General features: G+C 41.5%; 1 protein-coding gene across 1 annotated transcript in view; it reads right to left on the reverse strand.

The window, feature by feature from the left end:
• Nucleotides 1-22256, reverse strand: part of ush2a (Usher syndrome 2A (autosomal recessive, mild)) — a 208689-nt gene that overhangs the window by 95925 nt on the left and 90508 nt on the right. The window contains 17 exon segments of the mRNA XM_020589916.1: nt 2059-2214; nt 4150-4297; nt 6063-6220; nt 9032-9179; nt 9252-9414; nt 10860-11019; nt 12183-12268; nt 12508-12583; nt 13617-13754; nt 15095-15283; nt 16929-17009; nt 18563-18787; nt 19912-20191; nt 20307-20437; nt 20943-21131; nt 21472-21573; nt 22042-22162. Coding sequence (XP_020445572.1) covers nt 2059-2214; nt 4150-4297; nt 6063-6220; nt 9032-9179; nt 9252-9414; nt 10860-11019; nt 12183-12268; nt 12508-12583; nt 13617-13754; nt 15095-15283; nt 16929-17009; nt 18563-18787; nt 19912-20191; nt 20307-20437; nt 20943-21131; nt 21472-21573; nt 22042-22162 — 2551 coding nt within the window.

Raw genomic sequence — 22256 nt, forward strand, 5'->3', positions numbered from 1 at the left:
TCAGCAGGTCATTTTTCAGAGAGTGCAATTTTTGAAATGCAGTGATATCTGCCTCTCTGACACACACACACACACACACACACGCACACACTGCCTGTGTCTCACTCGTGCTGTGTTAGCAGGTACAATATCAGAGGTGTCACTAATGGTTTTAAACTATGCACTTTTATGTTCACTTCTCTCTCTCTCTGCTCTCCTCCTCCTCTGCTCTTCTGTCTCCTGCTCGGCTATCTTCTCTCTGTTCTTTCATAGAACAAGGACGCATCAAGACAGTTTGCCTTAAAGAAGTCTAAAGAGATGCCAGAGGCACAGAGGTAGAAAGAGACACAGAAAGAGAGGAAACGTCTGCTATTTAAAATTTATACTTTCTTATGCCTTTGTTTTGAACTTGAACAGTAGAACTTTCCGAAGTCTGTCTTCTGTTGTTCTCGGACTAAGACGCAGGTGTAGTGTGTGTGTGCATGTGTATGTATTGAACACTTTTGTTAACATTAGCTAAAGTGATGAAGTGTGTGTATACTAAAACTGTTTTGCAGTTGTAGCACTTCCAGCTGGTGTTGGAGCTTGCTAATGTTCCGATCGTTCATTCTCGTTCACCATCACCACTGTCACAATAATCACAATCAGGTGCTGCTGTTTCCATCTCGGGGTCCAAGTATGCAGTCAAGTCCATGACAGGGGTCTCTGCCCTTGGCCAATGCTCCCAAACATTAGCTCTTGGAGATGGTAACATGCTATCAATTCAGGAAAAAAGAACTTTCAATTCAACTGAAACTGGGAGTTGGTTCCATAGGAGAGGAGCTTGATAGCTAAAGGCTCTGCCTCCCATTCTGCTTCTGTGGACTCTAGGAACCACAAGTAAACCTGCACTCTGAGAGCGAAGCGCTCTGGTGGGGTGATAAGGCACTATGAGGTCTTTAAGATACGATGGAGCCTTGTCAGGGCTTTGTATGTTAGTAGAAGGATTTTAAATTCTATTCTGAATTTTACAGGGAGCCAGTGGAGAGAAGCTAATATGAGAGAGATATGATCTCTCTTGCTAGTTCCTGTCAGTACTCTGGCTGTAGCATTTTGGATTAACTGGAGGCTTTTTAGGGAATTATTGGGACATCCTGATAGTAAAGAGTTACAGTAGTCCAGCCTGGAAGTAACAAATGCATGGATCAGTTTTCCAGCATCACTTTGAGACAGGATGTTCCTGATTTTAGCAATATTGCGCAGGTGAAAGAAGGCAGTTCTAGAAACTTGGTTTATGTGTAATTTAGAGGACATATTCTGGTCAAAAATGACTGCAAGGTTCCTCCTCAACCATTATACTTCCTTTTTGTAGTCTCCTCAATCTCCTAGCAGTCACTACAAAGTCTCCCCACTGAAAATGCCCACTACCCACATGCATACACACGTGTTTATTGTAGGATTGAAGTTGTCCCTCCGGATCTTGACTAGCAATAGAGCCTTTTACAGAATGACAAATTGCTACCAAGGGGCACACAACAATGTAATGTCGACCTTCTCACCCGTTGGAAAAAAACTCATTCCTTCTTACTTATTGCATTGTTTGCCCTGGTTGTTGCTTGTTAATACTGCTTATTATTTTTGTTATCTTACACAGCCTTATGCTGGTTTACTGTTTACTTGCCCCTTGCATGGGAATATGTACATAAACATTGAGAGCCGATGTACCAGAGTCAAATTCCTTGTATGTCCGACACACCTGGCCAATAAAGCAGATTCTGATTCTGATATCCCGGATGTTGATAGACTCCATCTTGTGCACAGAGGCAATTTCAATGACTCAGAAGATTATCTGACTTGGGTTTCTGTAATACGAGAGTCACAAGCCGGGATCTAGGGTGACAGCTACTTACCAAGTCTCTCAATAAACCTGAAGTGATACAATAATTATGCCATACAATTGCACATTAATGCAACTCCTCGCTTTTAATGTTTATAAAGGGTTTATCGTTTCAGTATGTTTCTGACCAAGACCTACAGATTTATATGGTGGCTCTGTGCAGACTGGTAGGCAGGACAGCCTTTACTGTTCCTGGTGTGTACCTGTTGGAGGTGTAGCAGCACTGAGTGGCACACTCTCAACACAACCCTGTGTGTTACACCCTCTGATCCTGAAGCTGTAGTTGGTGTGAGGCTGCAGATTCGTCACAGCCAGCCAGCTGCCTGCTGCTGTGCCTCCATCTAACACACCATCACCATCTAATAGACAGAGAGTCAAAGACAGACGTGTAAGGTCTTAGGCCAAGCATATATATCTAGTGAGCAGAGTGTGCTGCATAGATTATTTCCATGGTACATCTGTTTATTAGAGTCATCACAGCGATGGCAGAAAAGTGACTTATAAAAGATACCTACCTACCAGGAGAAGAGAGAAGAAAATGTGTGAGAGTTGAAGAGAGAGAAATAGTGACTGAGATTAACTGAGAGGGATCAAAAGGTTTCCATACTGACGTTATGCAAGAACAGTCAAAGACAGAGGATGAGAAAATTACACTATGTAAACCTGTCGAACACTTTTAGATGGACACACTCACACAAACATCAGTTCTGTGTGAACTGATGAAGGCAGTGCATATCAAAGAAACAAGGGGTTATGGGTAACTAGAGCGAATCGCCATCTCTCTCTTTCTTCCACACCTCTTCTCTTCTTCTCTCCATTCATTGTAATCTGCCTGTTCCTCTGAGGTGCAGATCAAAGTCTCTGACTTGGTGTGTGTGTGTTTGACAGAGGGACAGAGAGATATTTGGTAAATATGTGCAAGTTCAAAGATGTGTGTGTGTGTGTGTGTGTGTGTGTGTGTGATCCACTGTGTGCGTTCCACCATGCCCCTGTTCTCATCTCGTCCAATTTTCTTTCCATGTCCACTTCTTCTGGTCTACTTTTGTTGGTCCCTTCCAATGTGTTGTTGTTCTTCGTGTCTTCTGTTGTTTTTACCTGCAATCTTTTCTAATACATCTATGGAAATATGAGCTTCTCATCTCTCCTCTCTCTATATACTATTATTTTACTGCTAGTTGCCTTTCTTCTTCCTCGCATCTCTAGACTCCTATACCGTCTCTTCTCTCATGTCACTAACAATGCCAGAAAACCTAATCTTTTCTATACCACCCTGGTTTAATGACTCCTTTCAATTCCCCATTTCATGCCTGACTTTTAGTTTCAATGACACTGTCGGTGTGTGTTTCTGGATTAACGTGTGCATCTCTATCCATATTATACTGCTCTACTCATCTTTGAAAAACTTTTTCAAAAACACCCCGGGAGCCTTGAAATTGGTAATAATATTAACTGTGTTCATTGCAACTGCTTTACTCTCACTGGCCAATTTATTAGGTACACATGTACTATCTAATTGACTCTAACACAATAACACAATAACCCTGAAAACCAAATTAGAAATGTCATTGGCATTTATCATCTTAGGAATATCACGAGTGAGCCATTTCAATCAAGCATAGATACTGAAAGACAAATAAAAGGTTTTATCCGTACCAGGTGTGTGATCTCATTTCTACACAGGAAAATAAACTGCAGATTATCCAAAACAGCAGTAGGGTGTGTATTGCACAGTTGTTAAGCCCATTCATTTGCACTAAGGAACTGATTACTGATTGTACAGATACAACAGACAGGTAAACAAAGCATGTGTGGTATCATTTTACATTCCAGCTCAGTTATAAAAGGGTAATAAGGGGCAATATACTGATAAAGGTATAATAATAATGTAATTACCAAAGTAATACCCAAGTAATATTTTGGAAATAACAATGGACATATCTCAATAATATTAGAACAAAATTTGTAACAAGCGGCCAAAACGTGTAGGCAATAATGTAAAAACAGATCTAATGATAACAATGAAGTTGAATTATTTAGAAATAGCATTATAAATCTTTGGTAACAATATGCTAACCTGAAATCAAAAGTAATGGTATAACAGTGTAACAGTTTAATTTTTCTGCTACTGGTTGTGATGGAGCAGTTTGTGAAATCTACTGTAACATGCTAAAGTCATGAAATTTTAGAGAGATGATTGGTTTAAGGTTAGGATAAGGGCTAGGAGTGTCCTCATAACTATAGTAAGAGATGGCTGAGATAAAGTGAGAGTGAGAGAGCACAGCTGTATGTGTTACCTTTGCTTTTGTAGTATAGTGTGTAGCTGAGGTTCCCATTCGGTTTGGGAGGAGCTGTCCAGCGGACCTGGATTGACCGAGAACTCTGATTGGTCAGTTCCAGCAGTACAGGGCCTTCTGGGATTGTCTCTAATGTCCACACCTCCACCTGATTTGAACCATAATCACAATTATGTTCAAACACACAAAGAATGTGCACCTACTGGCCACAGCAGTCTTCCTCTTGTCTCTTGCACCCTACTATCACCTCCTCCTGTCTCTCCCGTTACCCTCTCCTCTGCTGCCCTTCACATCCTCACATTCCTCCTGTTTCTGAGTTTGCTTTGACCATATACTTTGTCCTCATTATTTCACTTCTATCCCTAAACCCTCTTCCTTCACCCCCCCAACTTCCCATCCATCCCACCATCTCTTCCTTTTCATCCTGCTCTTACCTTCTCCTTTTACCCACCTTCCTCTCCTCCTGTTCTGCTGGATCAGCAGTTCTCGCTGTGTTTGACTAAATATGGCGCCCATATTGGAAAAATGCCCCAAAATATGGCCTGTTGTCAGAGCCACAGTTGAGGGTGGAGTGGCATTTCCTACCAAATGTCACTGTCGCCATGCCAACCCTCGTTATTGAGTTGAGAGAATCAATCACCTTTATGAAGCCAGCTCTCTCTCACACGCACACGCACACGCACACACACACACACACACACACACACACATACACACACACACACTGAATGTCTGAGCAGGCGGTCTCAACCGCGTGTGTTTGTGTGTGTGTGTGTGCTGGTTACTCTCAGTGTTAATTTGCCTGACAAAAACATCAGTTTTGCTGTTTTAGCACTTTTTTTAAGCAACAATTGTGCAATGATTCACATGATAGAAATTTTGTCAATGTTTTGCTAGTGTTGGGTAGGTATAGATATTATATTGGATAAGAAAGGTTAGCCGTCCCTGGTAGGCTAGTGGTTAAGGCGCAGCGATCTCGCCACTGCAGCCCGGGTTCGAGTCAGGAAGGGCATCCGGTGTAAAACACGTGCCAAATGTCAACATGCGGGTCGTCAGTGTGACAGTCCTTTGCAACTTCTACAGCTGCATCATTGAGAGCATCTTGACCAGCTGCATCACTGTCTGGTATGGCAGCACTACTGCTATGGACTGCAAGCGTCTGCAGAGAGTGGTAAAGACTGTGGAGAAGATCACCAGGACTCCACTGCCCTCTCTGCAGAGCATTTACCACTACAGGGTGTGTAGGAAGGCTGCCTCCATCCTCAAAGATCCCACCCACCCCCAGCACGGATTGTTCTTTGCCCTCTGGCCAGAGGTTCAGAAGTGTGAAATGTAAGACCACTAGACTGAAAAACTGTTTCTTTCCCTCTGCCATCAGACTCCTAAACAGCTGAGGAGTTTATTACCAGGAAATACGTGGTGTACTATTTACATTCTCAGTTTGCACATGCATAATTGCACATTGACTGTTGACTGCTGCACATGCTGCTTCCATGCAGCATACATTCGGTTATATTCTTGTATATATTTTTTTCTACTATATTGCTGCATCTGCGCTGCTTAAAGTGCCTTAGATTTTGTGTTATTTATCTACTTTATATTTCATTTGTATTTTGTGGTATTCATGTGGACGGCAAAGTAAGAATTTCATTGTACAGGGAAACACGTTTCCTAACTGTGCATATGACAAATAAACACTTTGAACTTTGATTCGCTGTGGCAACCCCTAAACGGGAAAAGCCAAAAGTGACTTTCTATTGGATAAGAAAGGTTGTATGTGTGCTGTGTTTTTGGTGGTGGTAAATATACTTCATGTGGAAAAAAAATACTGTGCCATAAGAAAAGAAACCTAAAATAATAATAATATTAATAATACTAATAAAAAAAGAAATGTTTCTAAGTGAGTCACTGACCGCTGGTCCCTTGCCACAGCCCAGTGCAGTACAGGCCTGCAGCCTGAGAACGTGTCGGCTCCACGGAGAGAGTCCCTCAACCACAAAGAACCTCTGGGGAGAACTGGAGTTTAAAATGAGAACTCCATCCAGCCAGAGGCCATAGCGGGTTATAACGCCTGTTGAAAAGAACACGTGATCAGTCACCATCAGTCAAGCAAGTTGTAGTGTTTACTTTTCCAAAAGAAGTTTACTGCACAGCATTTATACATAACTGAAAATACAGTCCACACTATATTTGTTTTTAGAAATCCATTCATTTAAACATGATGTAAACATCGTTGTAGTGTCTTGGCCTCGAAGTGTGTTACATGTTTTCTTTGGCATCATTATCAGAACTTGTTTTCTAAGATGTTCACATTTTTTCCGAAGACATTCACACTGTATTTGCATTGCTCACTCATATGTTTTGTACTGTATTTTCCTATGTAGGAGGACTCCTGCTCACAAAGCTGTTGGGCTGCAATCTGAGTTGGTGGATTACAATGCAAATGAAAAACCAACTTAGGGGCTCCAGACCTGCCAGTCAAGGTTGTGTCACATTGTAATTTGATGACACAAACATCACTGAAACAACAAATGTAACCATAGACACTGCATGGACAGTAGAACCAGAGCAAACACACACACACACACACACACACACACACACACACGTATGTAAGGAACTCACATGTCCACACACACAGGCACAATAATTACATTACATTACATTACATCTACCTAATAAAAATATGAAAGTGCAGTGCCAAATGTGAGCTTCCTTCATAAAAATGCATACAGGGGGCTCAAAAGATCAGTGCTAAGAACTAAGAGTCTATTCTGCTTTAATCATGTGTGGGTTTTATTATTGCTCAATGCCGATATACACACCTATCAGGAAAATGAAGACACAAAAACCCCACGGGCACCAACTACATCTGGGAAGCTCTTAATGTGGCCAATCACATGTGTGCGTGTGTCTTTGTATTACTTACATTATGGGGACCAAAACCTGTTAACACACTCACATTGTGGGGATTCGAGGCTGGTTCCCACAAAGAAATCACAACAGTTTAGGTGGCAACATGGTTTAAGTATTAGGGTCAGGTGTTAGGGTTAGGCTAAGTCTACAGAAAATGAATGCAAGTGAATGTAAAGTCCCCACAAGGAATGAAAACAGTGTGTGTGTATGGACATCTGTGTGGGCTTGTGTGTGTGTGAATAAGCCCATATCAGTATAGCCTGTAATAAAGACAGGTTGGGAAATGAAGCAGCGAATGCATAACAGGCTTATTTCCCCTCTTTGTCTGCATGTTGCCCCGACCTAATCCCCAAGAGGATTATCCCACACAAATCCCTGCAGAATTGTGTGCGTGTGTGTGTGTGTGTGGGGGGGGGAACCCATCCTCTGGATCCCATCACCACCATCATCACTGTAGTCGTCCTTTTATATATTAAAAAAAAAAGAGTAAACGGAAAAAATGAACTGAGCCTCTTGCCCTTTTAAAGCAAAAATTAAAGCTTTTTAAGCATGAGATAATCGGGTAATCATGATTAAGTGTCTCCCTTGTTATAAATTTCTGTCACCAGATGAGAAAAGCTTTACGTAATTTATCCAGGCTAATATCCACACACATCTCAGGGTTTATGGTGCAAAATGCGCTCATGTGGCATTAAGCGTAAAGCACACAAAGTCACATTACACACACATGCATTATGGAATTATATGTACTTTAACTAGCAGTAACGTGATAATATGTGGCGGTGAGTTTGCTGTGAAATGGGGTTTTCATCACGCAGCTCATTTGGTTTCATATGATGTAGCGTTTCTAAATACAGTCCTGGATAATTAGATATTAAATATTAGGATTTTATTTATTAAAAAATTCACAGTTTTCAGTATAGCATGTGCTAGGTAATGTACTGTAGCTATATGAAAATATATCGTACCTTTAAGAGTTGTATTAAGACACAGGGACATTATTCCAAAGGCGACATCTGATTGATGTATGTGCTATGTAATAATTCTTTACATGGCGAGTTTTCAAATTTTATCATGTTTCACAGGAGATTGATAATGCATCACTGCTAGTTTCTCACTGAAACACCATGGTATACTGTGTAGTTAAACTCTGAGGAAATGTTAACATATGCACTGGAATTCCAAACTCAAGCTGTACATCAAACTCCTTATGAATTGCTTTACTCTAAAACATCTGCCCACAGAAAACAGTTTTAACTTTTAACAGTTAAAACTTTTTTTAATCCAAGTCCTCTCCAAAATGCATGAAATACACCTCGGTCCAGCTCTCTGCGGTGGATTTTAACTGGCTGCAGGTAAATTATATGAAGGTAAAAAGAACAGAGAAAGGCAATCATGGGGAGTGTAGGTGCTTCCAGCCTGCAGTTCTCACTTCAGTCAAAAGGGAGCACTTTTCATCCACTTAAATGAGCTCAGTAAAACACTGCCCTCTCACTCATGGTCTCCGTTAGTCTCGGTCTCAGATGTTATGTTTTCTCAGTCTGTTCCCGTCTGTCTGTCTCCTTTATGCCTTCTTCTTTTAGTTTTTTCTTCCTGATCTTTTCTCTAATGATTCTCTACAGTATGTCTTGCACACCCATCTTTCCCTGGCACTAAGGGAAATGTTCTCCTGCTTCTTCGTCACATGTACAGCATACCTGGACCACATACTGTAACGGTCAACTGCTGGTTCTGTGATTGACTGGGTTGCAGTAAATAAATCAACGTTCTGTTAACGAATCTCTTCCTTCTTCACTAGTTCCCAACTGCCTAGCTGGATCTTAAAAAAATGCCATTAAAAATACATTCATGTGGTAGATTGAACACATCTGTTTGTGTTTAGCTCAAATATATTGATACTGATAAATGTAGAAGTGAATGATTTTAGTTATGTATTTACTATATGTGCTAAATTGAGTCCTCTCACCGTTCAGAGTGCCCGGAGGTATCCAGCTGACATTGAGTGCATGTGGGGACACAGGTGTGACCAGAGGTGCAGGAACATTCTCTGGGGTGCTCTCCTCAGTCTGAGCCTGGCTGGGAGGGCTTATGGTGCACCCGCCTCCTGTGCAGGCCTGACACACACACACGAATGTATGGGTGAAGGCGGTGATGCAAATCTATAAATGAAAGAGTAAGGGACTCACAGCTACTGTGATGGTGTAAGCTGTTCCAGGGGTCAGGCTGCGAAGTGTATGGTCCTCAGAAAGTTCTGTGCTGTTATAGACAAGTACAGGCTCTGCACTGCCACGCGTCAAGAAGATGCAATAAAACTCCAACACACCGTTGACCTGAGAGGGCCGGGACCACCTGGACATGGAGAGAGAAAACACACTTCCGCCTTAACATCTGTGTTTATGTAGCTCAAAATGTTTGTTTTTGATAAGATAGAAACATATTCCTGTAACGCTGGGCAGAACATGGTGGAACCCATCTTACATTGTGCAAAATACAAAGCATTTGATCATTTTTCCTAGATTTTGTGAATCTAAAGAATCCATAAATAAAGGAGCAGCAAAACACTTTTATAAATAGTCCTGCATTTCTTACAAATCCCGAAGAGTAACCCAGCCCTCCTGGCATGGAGACACCATTTTTAAAATTGATGGATTCCTTTTTTTGTTGCACTCATTAAAAGCCAGTTGCTCAATGACTGATGACTGTGTGTTAACACACAATTAGCCACTGTGGCTAATCTGCCACATTTAGTCTAAGATTTAGATGCTTTCGATTGGCAGCGTGAGGTATGTCCACTTCTGAAAAACTACAAAGGGGAGTTGCAATAATCTGTTTTAGAAAAGAGAATGTCATGAAATTAGTGTGCAACGGACAAACTTGAGATGCAGAGGGTTGAAATTCTACATCACCATCTATGAAGCATCCTCCTGTCTCCCTCCCACATTTCCTGCTGTTTTCTACACTGCACACAAGAAAAGAGCCTTGGTGCCATTACAATAAACAGAATAAGAACTGAAGACTGAGTAAAATCTGTGAAAAAAAAGTCAGGAAATTCATTTAGGATTGTTTTAGCTCAGCCAGGTTCTGTGTTCCGCTTCTGGCCTAAATGTCTCATCAGGTTGTCTATATGCTTGTGACGTGCACGTTTTTGAAGTGTGTGCGTGTGTCTGTTTGCGTATGTGTCAGGTGAGGGCAGGGAATAAATCTCCTATTTGTTCACATGCTGGAGCCTCCCCCTCAATCTTTCTCACAGCCTCACTCTCATGCACAGTTTATCTCGCTTTCTTTTTAAACGCTTCTTACATTTTTCTTCCTTGTTTCCTTTAAAACTTAACAATATATTCTTCTTCCCTTCTTCTCCTGGTCCATTTTGTCTGTCTTTGCAGAGTTATTCTCTCGCCATCTCTTTGTGTTCACAGTTTTTCTCACAGACACAATAGAGGGGTATTGACCAAGTATGATCTCTCAACCTTCGTCTATTACCAATGTGCTAACAAGGCAATATGCAGACTTCCCACACCTGAATATATAACCAGAGAACAGTTTAAAGGCTCAGGGTAGGATACATATCCCTGCTCTAAACAGACAGCAGTTCTCTCAAGTATTATTCCCACAGTAGAAGTTCATGATTCAATCTGTTTATAGTCTACAAATAAACAGTACAGGCCTCATTAATGACATTTTTATGTTGAGATAATTAAGGGTGGTTTCACATTTGGGACCTGGGCCCGGATCCGAGCCTACTTGACTCCAAAGTCTGGTTCATCTACTGATGAAAGTTCTGTGTATGTACTTACTCCACCAGAACAGTTCGAGAGTCTAGCAGGGTAAGATTTGGTGCTTGTAGAGGCCCAGGAGGAAGCTGAGAGGTCAGCGCTGTAACTTGTGAACTGTTAGTGCATCCTGCAGAAGTGCATGCACTCAGTAAAATGACATGGGTGGAGTACACAGCAAGACCTGAAACAAAAACACTTCAGTGAGACAGCAACAAACAGAGAAAGGTATAAAATACACCCAAGCACAATGTTAGTAGTGCAACATAGTTCAAGCCTGAATTGTGTCATTAATTTCAGCTGATCTTACACCTTGTTACTATGAGCGGATGTAACCCTGATTCACTCCGGGCCCCTGTGAACTCCATTCTGCTTTTAGCTTTGCTTCTATATCGCTGTTTCTCTTTCAGTGTCTACATCTGTCACTGCCTCAAAACTCTTCCCCATCTGTCCCACTGTTGCAATCTCATTCTCTGTAATGCCATCTATTCTTGCACATATTGTATAATGACTACGTTCATAATCCTTCCAATCACTGTGAACATCAGACACTTGGAATTAGTAACCCAGCGTGGATGATATGAGCTCTCACACATTCATTATCTTACAGAGACACACTCTACACTGCCGGACAATGTGATGTTTTGTTAACCATGTGAGTCTGTGTTTAAAATCAAAGTGAGTTCTAATCTATTCGGCTCATATAAAATGCCATATGTGTACTGGATGCCTACATATGTTCCACTGAGAGTGTGTGTATGTTCATGTGTTTGATTCAGCGTGTGAATTTGCATCCTGGTGCAGCACTTTTGTCACAGTGGTTTGGCATGTGTTTTATACCTTCTTCAACTCTTTATAAGTGAGAGCTCTCAATGCAAATGGTGTTTATGTATGTGCGCTCATGTTTAGTGTTCATTGTTTCTCGGCTGCTTCATTTTCGTGTGCCTTTGCATTACTTGCGTTATGGGGACCAAAACCTGTTAACACACACATTGTGGGGACTCAGCTGAATCACTGAATTTTAGGGTGGCAGCAGGGTTTAAGGTTAGGTGTTAGGGTCAGGGTTAGGCAAGTAGTGGTTATGGGTAAGGTTAGGATAAGTCTACAGGAAATGAATGTAAGTCAAGGTAAAGTCCCCACAAGGAATGAAAACACTGCGTGTGTGTGTTTAGTGCTCTTTTTCAAAGTGCTATTCCCTTGGTAAGGTCTGAGATGCTCTTTCAAATGCTAATCCCCCACTCCAGTTTGCTTTTCCTCAGTCTTTCCCTTCTCTTTACACCGAAGCCCGGTCCCTCTACTGTCACAGCCACGCTGCAGCACGTACACACAAACGCACATGGTCTTTACCAGTGATGTTGTGCTGCCTGTCTTTCCCCCTGTAGACCATTTGGCTGTTGTGATAGAGGAGGTACTCTGTAATATCTCCATTGGGTCTGTCATTGAAACAAAAAAGTGAAAGGATGTCATATTTAACAGATACTATTGTGATATCAAACTCTACTATGTGCTCAATCAGGGCATGTGTGTTCAGGGTGAAGCACATACAGTACAACATTATGTTCATTTTCTGAGATTATGACTTAATTTACTAAACCAATACTGCCTTTCATATAGTCTTGAAGTACCTAGGAGGTGAAGGCACTATGATAGAAGATCCGCTGTGTGTTATTACCTTGCTGGAGGTTCCCAGGTCACAAAGAGAGCTGAGGGGGATGTGACTGCAGCCGGAGGAGATACAGCACCCGGAGCTGAAATTGTAGGAACATAAAAATATGCTGGAGTAATATGATAACGTATAAGCAAACATTACATCCTCTTTTCTAACACCTTATATTTTGTAATAATTGTCATCATACTGTAAGAATACAATGAAACAAGAAAAACATTCATTACCTAATAGAGTCAATAATAAAGGCATATACATTAAACTAAATGAAAAATTATGGTAAGTCTAGATTTTATAATTTTATTACATCAGATGTCAAATTCAAAATGCGGCACATATGAAAATCTTAATTTCATTTCATATCATATTAGAAATTGGCACAGCTTCAAATTACTGTTGAAACTGTGCAGACTGGAGAAGAAAAAGTGAAAAGTTTATGATCTTATGTTCCTTTTCATCTGTTCACGGAGAAGCGAGTAAAAACACAGCAGACACTGGTGAAAGAGACTTCTGAATAAGTTCTTTCGCCTGTGCTCCTACCATGGATCAGTGTCTTAACTGTGCTCAGTGAGAATCAATACAGTAATCTGTTTTTTTCCTTTCACTTAAGATTGATTTTCGTCGTCTCTGCACTGACCCCTGCCGTCACATTATCTCAACAAGGCCAGTTAGTCCAACACAGATTAATGTAGCCACTAACATATGAAGAAAAATCTCTCTATTGTTCTTCCACTTTTTCTTTCCTTGTATCCTCCGTCCATGACCTCCTGGATGAGAAAAATGTCGCTCTTGTTCATCTATCTTCCATTATCATTTTGCGTCTTGTCCTATCAAGCCATCTTACGTCTTCCTCTTCGTCTCCCCTCCGTGTTCCTGTTTATTTACTTCTGACTTGTCTCACTTCCTTATCTTGCTCCTCTTCTCTCCTCTTAAGAGCTAAATGTCTCTGTCATTGAGGAGACAGGATGAGAGCTTCTGAGTGCGTTTACGAGTGTGTCTCTGTGTGCCTGGATGCAGAAACTGTCCTAAAGTAATGCCACTGGTAAAAGACAGAGGAAAACAGAAGTTCTGTTCACGGGTGTACGGATGTGTGTGTTTCTGCTTTGCAGCCTTACCTTCCTCTGGGGTTGTGAAGCTCAATCTCAAATCATTATCACCACTGTCATTACGGAGACTCTCGGTGCAGCCAACAGGACTACAGGCACTTACAGTCACAATGTATGGAGTGGCTGGAGAGAGGCCTGACAACACACCTGGAGAGGAGGAGAGCATGAACATTTCATGGAGGACGTAAGGCAGAGAACACCAACACAAAGAAGAGCCAGAGAGAATTCTGTCCCAGAAAGATTTTGCTAAGCCTCATGTTAATTTTGGCAGTACTTTAGAAAGTACTTTTGCAGTGTATACTGTATAAGGGAGTTTAAATACAGATGTAAGATAAAAAGTGTGGCCGGTGCTTTAATATCTTGTCTTTTAATGCCTTTTTCTATCTCCGTTTAGTAACTGTTAGCTGTTGTTATTGATGTGTGTATCAAACAGCTTCAAGAGTGCAATTTAAATGCTTTACTTGTTTCTCTGTGCCACTGTTGCTAAGCAAATTTACTGCGTTTGGCAAACAAAGAAAGTACATTCTAATTGTAAATCTTCAGTCGTCTCTCTCCAATCCTCTTTGTCCTAGCCGTCTCGGACCTCAACATTTCCTTTCTGCAATTCATCTTTTTTTTTTTTTTACACATCCCCTCTCTTCTCCCCCACCCCCTCCACCCCTCTCTGTGTCCAGTCACTGTGCTTGTCTCTCTTTCTCTACTTCTTGCTTTCGCTCTCTCTCTCTCTCTGTCTTTTAATTCAATTAGGGGCCTGGGCCCCACTCCACTGCCATTACACCCTCATTTGCTTTCTGTGTTTTTAAGCCGTTGGTGTAATTCTGCAGTCAGGTGTCGAGGCCATCATAAATTAACAAGAAACCTTATCACGGTGGACTTAATGTCTGGCAAACAGAGAGGGAGGGAACGGGGAGCAATGGGAAAGACACTGAGAAAGACGGAGACGGAGAGCTCATCTTCATATTTGCCTGGAGACATGGCAGAGTGTATGAGAGGAGGGACGAATAGCAGAAGCGGACACAGACATCATCATCATCTTCGTCATAAAAGATGAAGTGAGGAAAGATCGAAAAGTGAGCTACAGCGAAAGAGAGAGAGAGAAAGGGAGCAATGCCAGGCTATGACATCATTGGGGTAGTCCTGAGTGTCTCGCTCCAAATGGAGACAGTCTCCTGAAGCTGGGGACTTGCCAAGGAGACATTAACAGGGCTGCCTGGGACAGTGTGCATGTATGTGTGATTGTATGAAAGACAGAAGGAAGGCAAGTGAAAAAGGAATGTGTTATTATCGCTATGGGCCACAGGTTTCACAAGAAGTTGGCAGATGATCAGCTACAATAAGTTCAACAGGGCAATAGATGCAAGTCAAGTTAAATAATCCCTATTTCCACTTTATGCTTTATGACAAAGACCCATCACTCGTGCCCTCGGCATCGGCATCTGAAATGAATGTAGAAGATACATACAGACAATCGCTGGTGAGTGTTTTACCTGTTAAGTTTCCATTAGCCAGGTACACGACTTTGACAGGGGGTACTTCTGGCTGGTCTCTATTGTAGGCCTTCAACTCATATCGGTCAATTAGCCCTGTGATGACACCAGTGGGTGGCACCCACCTCACCTTGGCACTGAAGCCAGTCAAGCTCTGCACTGTGGTAGGAGGTGGTACAGACGTCGGTACTGCAGATAGCGGCGAAACGAGTCGAGATGAGCGGAGACAGAATCACAACAGGAGACACATCATAACTATGCAATAAGAAAGCAAGTAGGAGAATCAAAGACAAAAGAATAAAAAATCAAACAAACTGAAATTAGGCCACAAAATCCACATTTCAAATGAAATAAGTCAAACAAAAGCAAAATGAAAATATAAAAACGGCAGAAAAAGCAGCTCAACAGCACATGAAGAAAAAGTCTCCCACACCTCTTTGTGTTTTAATAGGCCCAGTAAATCATACCTCACCATTAGCATAAATAGTATTTATGAGAGTAGTAACTTTTTCAGCACTGATTTAATACAGCCAGCCATTCATTCTCTGCTATATTTCACAGCAATCAGCCTCCCTCCTTCTATATAGCACTCCCCTTCTTTCGCTTGCTGACACCCTTAGTAGTTCAGGATGGTCCTTCATCTTTCCCACTTCCCTCCATCTCTGTCTGTCTCCCTGCCACTATCACTGCCTGTCTCCATGCATCCCTCCATCTTCCTTTACATCTGGCCTCTTCCTCACTTAACCTGGACATAGCACAAATGCAGTGTGGCTGTCAGTGGCTGTAAAATTATACATACAGATTAGCAGATATTTTTATAAATAAAACTTACAAATGCTTACAATTTTATGTTCCATGTACAGTACAGAATATGATATGTTTAAAATTGCACTTCATTAAGGAGCTGCTTCATACTGTGTCCTGTAACTTCCTTTCTCCAGTACAACTTTCTCACCTTCTGTTACACCTTCCCGTTTTATCTGTCCCTTCACTACCCACACACCTTGCATCTTTCCTTTTCTCCTCCCACCCTTCCCTTCTTGCTGCCCGTCCTCCTCTCTCCTCCCACATTTCCCATCAGTCCTTGCTCCCCATCCTCCTCTTTTTTCCTCTCAGTTTTCAGCACTTTCTCTCTCCAGTCACATCACGGTGCACTGAGACCTACCAGTGTATCGTTCACTACTAACGAGCAGTTTTATGTTACACAAGAGACCACACAGGCCATTCTGAGTTAACAGCCTTTTACTGGGATGCCCTTTATAGTGGCCTTATCAATCTCTCATACATTCAGGCACACGTAATATCAATGGCTTCAAATACTGTAAGTCTCATATACTATATAAGACAGTAGTGGTTTTACATCCCAGATCTGTGAAGAACAAAGAAAAACACTATAGAACAAAGTCAGCCAGAGGAAATATTTACTCCTCGTGCCAAAATGTTTAGGATTAAATTCAGTTTCACTAAAACACTTTGTTAGTGGCTTATAAATGAAATTCCATTCCAAATTCCATATCCATTACACAGGATATGGAACAAACAAAGAGGGACACACACACAGTCTTCCACACACAGCACCCGTAGCTTTGGAGTACTTAAGGGTCTTAGTTATTATCTCATACCTTTAGTGTGTGTTAAAGATTTAGAAAAATGATACTGTAACAGAAACTGTGTATATTGTTTTCTACTGAAACTGCTCTTTGTGTGTGCGTGTGCATCTGCATGTTTGTATTACTGCTAGGATCTGCAGGTCATCATATCTGGCTGTAAAACATACTGGTCTGATAACACACATGAACAGTGTTTGTACTGTCAGAGGGATGAGGTGTCTTACCTTTGCCTCGGCTGCGTCCTCTCTGCCAAGGTCCTGCTGCCCAACCTCCTGCTGCCAAAGCCACAAACCTGTACAAGTACTCTTGAAAGGTGTGTGTTTAGACACAGGAGTAGTAGTTCAGGAAGCACGAGACAGAGAAGATACAGATTTATATTAAAAAGCTGGTATTATGGCCCTTGTTGACATTTTTTATAAACAGTGCATTTAAACACATTGGTGACATTTTATTCATACAAAATTGTTTAAATTTCTTTAAATCCATCTTCACAAACAGCCCAGATCCCCCTGTCGTCTAGCAGGCTGTTTCAGAAGTTAATAGAAAATGTACAGTATTTATGAGCGCCTACTTTGACTGGAGGTGATGAGTCATGTTCACCTCAGCCAATCAGAATAGGACCTAATGAATAAGTATTCTTTCAGTCAATCTTTACCTTGTGTAATGGCTGCAACTTGTTTATGTTTCCTAACATTTTTTTCAAAAGTAACACGAGGCAGATAGCTTAGCTTTAACACAGCTATTTTTATTTAGCTGAGTATAGCAAAGGAAGGGCTTATCCTCAAGTATCTGATTTCACAGTTGGGTATGATGTCTCAACATTGCTCGCTGTTAAAGTGGGAGATTAAAATTTTGAGTAACATAAACACACCACGGAGACATACTTCGGTGATCTGACATCAGATGAGGCCCTCCACTGTCACCCTCATCCATCTCAAAGCTATTTTCTGTTTTCCACCATTCCAGCTCTTTAAGAGAAAATATATTTGGAAAAGCTACATCACATATTCTCTACGGTTGTATGTAGTACATATACTACAAGATAATGAGCAAAGTCGTTAACTCAGATGAAAACATTGAATAAGGGACATTTACTAATGTCTGATGTAATGGAATTTTTAGCTGTAAATATTTATGGATCTCTTGGTGGGTAACAAAATGTTGGAGCACAGTTTAAGATTAAATAAGAGAACAATAATATAGAAAGTAATTTCTGATAATTATACTGAACTGCTAACACGGCGTTACTGCAGCTAAACGATGTGCCTTACAGTCATAAAAACGGGTCTGCATGTGCTACATAACTACCCAGTGACTCAAGCATTAAAGCCTAACCTTCACTTATTTATAAATACTGTACACTAACACAAACCTTACCAACAGCTGAGGAGTATAAAGTCACCTAAAAAAGTGCTTAACTTCACCAGAAGTTGGGATAAAAACATCACTGTGCACACTGTTATACTCCATATCTGAAGAACCGGCTGATGGATAGATATCGATCTTGTGTCATCTACATATTTTGGATATCAAGTACACCACAAACCTACTAAACAGAATTTTCCTTACTGAAAAATACTATACTTTTATCATATTTAAACTTTAGTTACGATTTATGAAAATGCTTGATAGTCGAATGCCATTTGACTTGGACTAAATGTCAGTTTTTATTGCCTGTTACAAAAAAGACTGGAGTGGCAATGCCACACTTTTATATCTGAGGAAGGCCCATCACTGCAATGCTGTTACTTTCAAAAACATATGTGTTGACAGTGTCCCCGAGTCCCACACTTGCATTTCAGGTGACTGTGGTCTTTGCATTAGGGTAGATATGTATATGCATACTGTGCATCATTACCAGTGAAAGGTTGTAGAGTAAAATCTGTGGCTTGTGTCTTTCGTCCGCTATACACCAACAGAGAATCATTCCCCCTGCAGCTGTACCAGCTTTCACTGGTGGGACAGCCATCTAAGTAGACTCTGACTGAACGGCGGGAGGCAACCGAGAGGTTAACACTTTGATTGACAGGAGGGTTTGTTTCATCACTGTGTACGGCGAGACCCCTTATGCAACCACCTAGTCCTGTGAAAGAGGAGAAAGAGGAGAAGAAAGAGTAGAAGAAGAAAAGAGGAGATACAAAGAGGAGTTGGGAACAGAGGACAAAGTGAGAAGAGTACATCTGTTTGAAAAATTAGTGAAATGTTTGCTTCATTTTCCATTTTAAACTGTTTAAATAAGCACAATTATCCTTCACTCAAATTTACAGATTTTGTGCTCAGACACCAACTTTCCCTTTTGCCATTCCCAAACCTGCTGTGGATAATTAGTCACCTGAATGCTCGCTACTTCAGTACTTGAATTTGCTATATTTTTATACTGCAGTAGAATAAACGCCTGCAAGCAAATGCCATTCCATTCACAAGGAGTCTTGGTTGGTTCATTCCCCTGCCAGATAGAGGAGCAGACACATCACAGTTGAAGTAAACATGACCTGCAAGTACTTTTACTTACAAGTGTATACCTCTACAAAAAAAAAAAAAAAACAACAAAGCAAATGCCCTGTCTGAGTAAATTGTATAGAAGTTTGTGGAAACCACGCTGTGTAGGTTCTTCTAAACAGCCTGAATTCCACACCAAGCACAGCCACATAAAACACCTCTTCTTGGCTGAATACATGTTGTCTTAATGGGGGGATATGCTAAAGAAATTAACTAAAGTTCAGGAGTGGGACCTGGGACCTTAAGCCGTCCCTGGTAGGCTAGTGGTTAAGGTGCAGCGCTCTCGCCGCTGCGGCCCTGGGTTCAAATCAGGGTTGAATAGCTAGTGAATACTGTTTGTGTGCATACAACACTCTTACCGTGTTTGTGACTTTGGCTGTCCAGAGCAGGATGTATGAGGTCCATGGGCACCCCCCCCAAGTATAAGGGTGAATCAACTCTTAGCTTCACTGGTCCTCCAATCGCCCTCGTCTCCTCTGCCCAGTCATCGACTGCAGCAGAGACGAGTGAGCCACGCTTTGCCAATGAGAACCGCTTCCAGTCTCCATCACAATAGTTAAGCCCCACCCACGTGCCTGAGTGTAGCGCAGATCTCCATATCCTTTTCCCCCAAACATTAAGTGCACAAGCACTCCTCCCTGCCATTCTTTCATATGGAGGGCAGGTCCCAGCTAGTGAATACTGTTTGTGTGCATACAACACTCTTACCGTGTTTGTGACTTTGGCTGTCCAGAGCAGGATGTATGAGGTCCATGGGCACCCCCCCCAAGTATAAGGGTGAATCAACTCTTAGCTTCACTGGTCCTCCAATCGCCCTCGTCTCCTCTGCCCAGTCATCGACTGCAGCAGAGACGAGTGAGCCACGCTTTGCCAATGAGAACCGCTTCCAGTCTCCATCACAATAGTTAAGCCCCACCCACAGGCTGAGTTCAGTCACATGACCTTCAGAGACAAGAATGAAGGACAAGAGTCCACCCTCCAGCTCCACCTGAAAACACACACCAAAAAATGCCACAAACTAATCCTCTGTCATGTGTTTAAGTTTTTTGTTTTGGAATTTTCAATATTTAAACAGTGATTTTAAATGCTTCTCTGCTCCTTACCAGCATGTAGTCTTCAGTTTGTGTGTTGTATGTGAAGAGCAAAAGTGCATTGAGCTGGTCTGTTCTGAAATCCATAGAAATTTCAAAGTCCTTTCCTCCACTGAATACATCTCTGCTCAGCTCCAAGTAACCTGGAACAAGGAGGAAACAATTACCAGCAGGCCAGTCTGCACCCAATTTCTTCTAAATAAGTTTGATTCACATTTAAACTGTTACATTTTAGGGTAAATGTTTTGAAATACTGTATATTCAAAAGTGACAGACAAAGGAGCAGACCCTTCTACAAAGCATTAAAGGATGAAATGGACCTGATCTCTTCAGAGGCCAATTAACTTATCATCATAGTTAAACATGAAACAACAATCACAGTGTTGCCAATGAATTAGGAACTCACTTCACTGTTCACTCTACCTGAACACGACTCACTCCACAGAGCTTCTCTCTGCAGTGCTAACACCCTGCTGCATACTGTCATTTCACAGTATGAAGCACTGTGCTACAGTTTCACCCACAATGGGCATCAATCTCTGTAGTATGTTGTAATATTGGTGTGAACTGTTCTTATGAAATGTGGAATTAACAAAATAAAAAATCATGATAACCATTTATATTATCAACAACAATCCAGAGTTTTACCATGGCCCAGAAAATGAGCTCCATCCACAGTGTGAAAAGGGCATCCCTCCCAGCTTTCATACACTGCCACCTTCTTTGTGGCTTTTGCCCAGTCCAGAGATTTCCACTCCTCTGTAAGGCCGTCAGTCATCTTAAAACTTATGTCTCTGAGGCAGCCAGAGAAACCCTGTCGCACCAGCTGGGCAGCACCTGGTGAGACAGACATGAATAACATAGCTGTCACTAAATGATTTCATTCCATGCTTCATAACTAGGAATCTTTCAACTTTTTTATTTAATTTTGTCACTAGTAATTTCCACGCAGGGCTGGTCATAAGAATGACAAGGAATTACCAATAACAATACCTGAATATAAAAATGATGACAAATTTTGTAATGGTAGGAAGTTGGTCTAGTAGTACTGAGACTGGACTTCACTCAGGAGAAAAAGGCACTAACCAAGAAGTTCAGACACCCAAAATGTGTCAAAGCACGAGTTTAAAAGTTAAAAATGATACAAAGTGAGTGTGTGGAGCTGGGCTTACAGTACCTAAATGATCTCTTGGCAGAGCAAAGTGTTGAGGCAGCCCTCCAATGAACACCCCCGTGTTCTCACCAGTAAAGGTGCTCCCACTGGAAGCTGATGCACTTCCTGGTCGTGATGGAAGCAGGATGGTGACATTACACAGAAACATAATTGGGTAAAGCAAAAGTGAGGAATGAAATAAGAAAATGCATATAATATCACAGCATTTACGGACAATAAAGGGATGGGACATAACAGAATAAGGGTAAAGACAATATGGGGGTAAGGTGAGGTTAATCAAGAAAGAAAATGAATAACATATGAGAACAACTGAGAAATGTATGTGCTTTTCTTTGTTGTATTTTTCCCATCAGACACAGAGCACCTGGATTAACCTGACTAATACGTGCATGCAGAGCTGAGGGATTTACAAACATAGAAACACACACGCACAGTTACAGAACTTGTCCATCTCATGCTCTTCGCCCATGTACACATTCTTGCATATACAGATGAGTATAAATGCAATACAGTCGCATTTACACTCACACACAGAGCGCACACAGTGGCCAGTATGAATATGAGAAGAGTTACCTTTGTATTGATCGTCTACAATGATTGTTCCCACGGCCCCTCGCCTTGTTGCTGCGATGCTGTGCCAATGTCCATCACTGTAGCGGCGCCCTCCATCACCCTGTACGCTCACGGCTGAGCCCTGCACACACAAACCCACAGTACAGGCAAGAATTTAACACATAAATTTACAGTGTCATGAAGACCACCAACTGAATTATGCTTGTCTCAGATGC

The sequence above is a fragment of the Monopterus albus genome, unplaced genomic scaffold (assembly GCF_001952655.1).
Source record: "Monopterus albus unplaced genomic scaffold, M_albus_1.0 scaffold10.1, whole genome shotgun sequence".
NCBI lineage: Eukaryota > Metazoa > Chordata > Actinopteri > Synbranchiformes > Synbranchidae > Monopterus > Monopterus albus.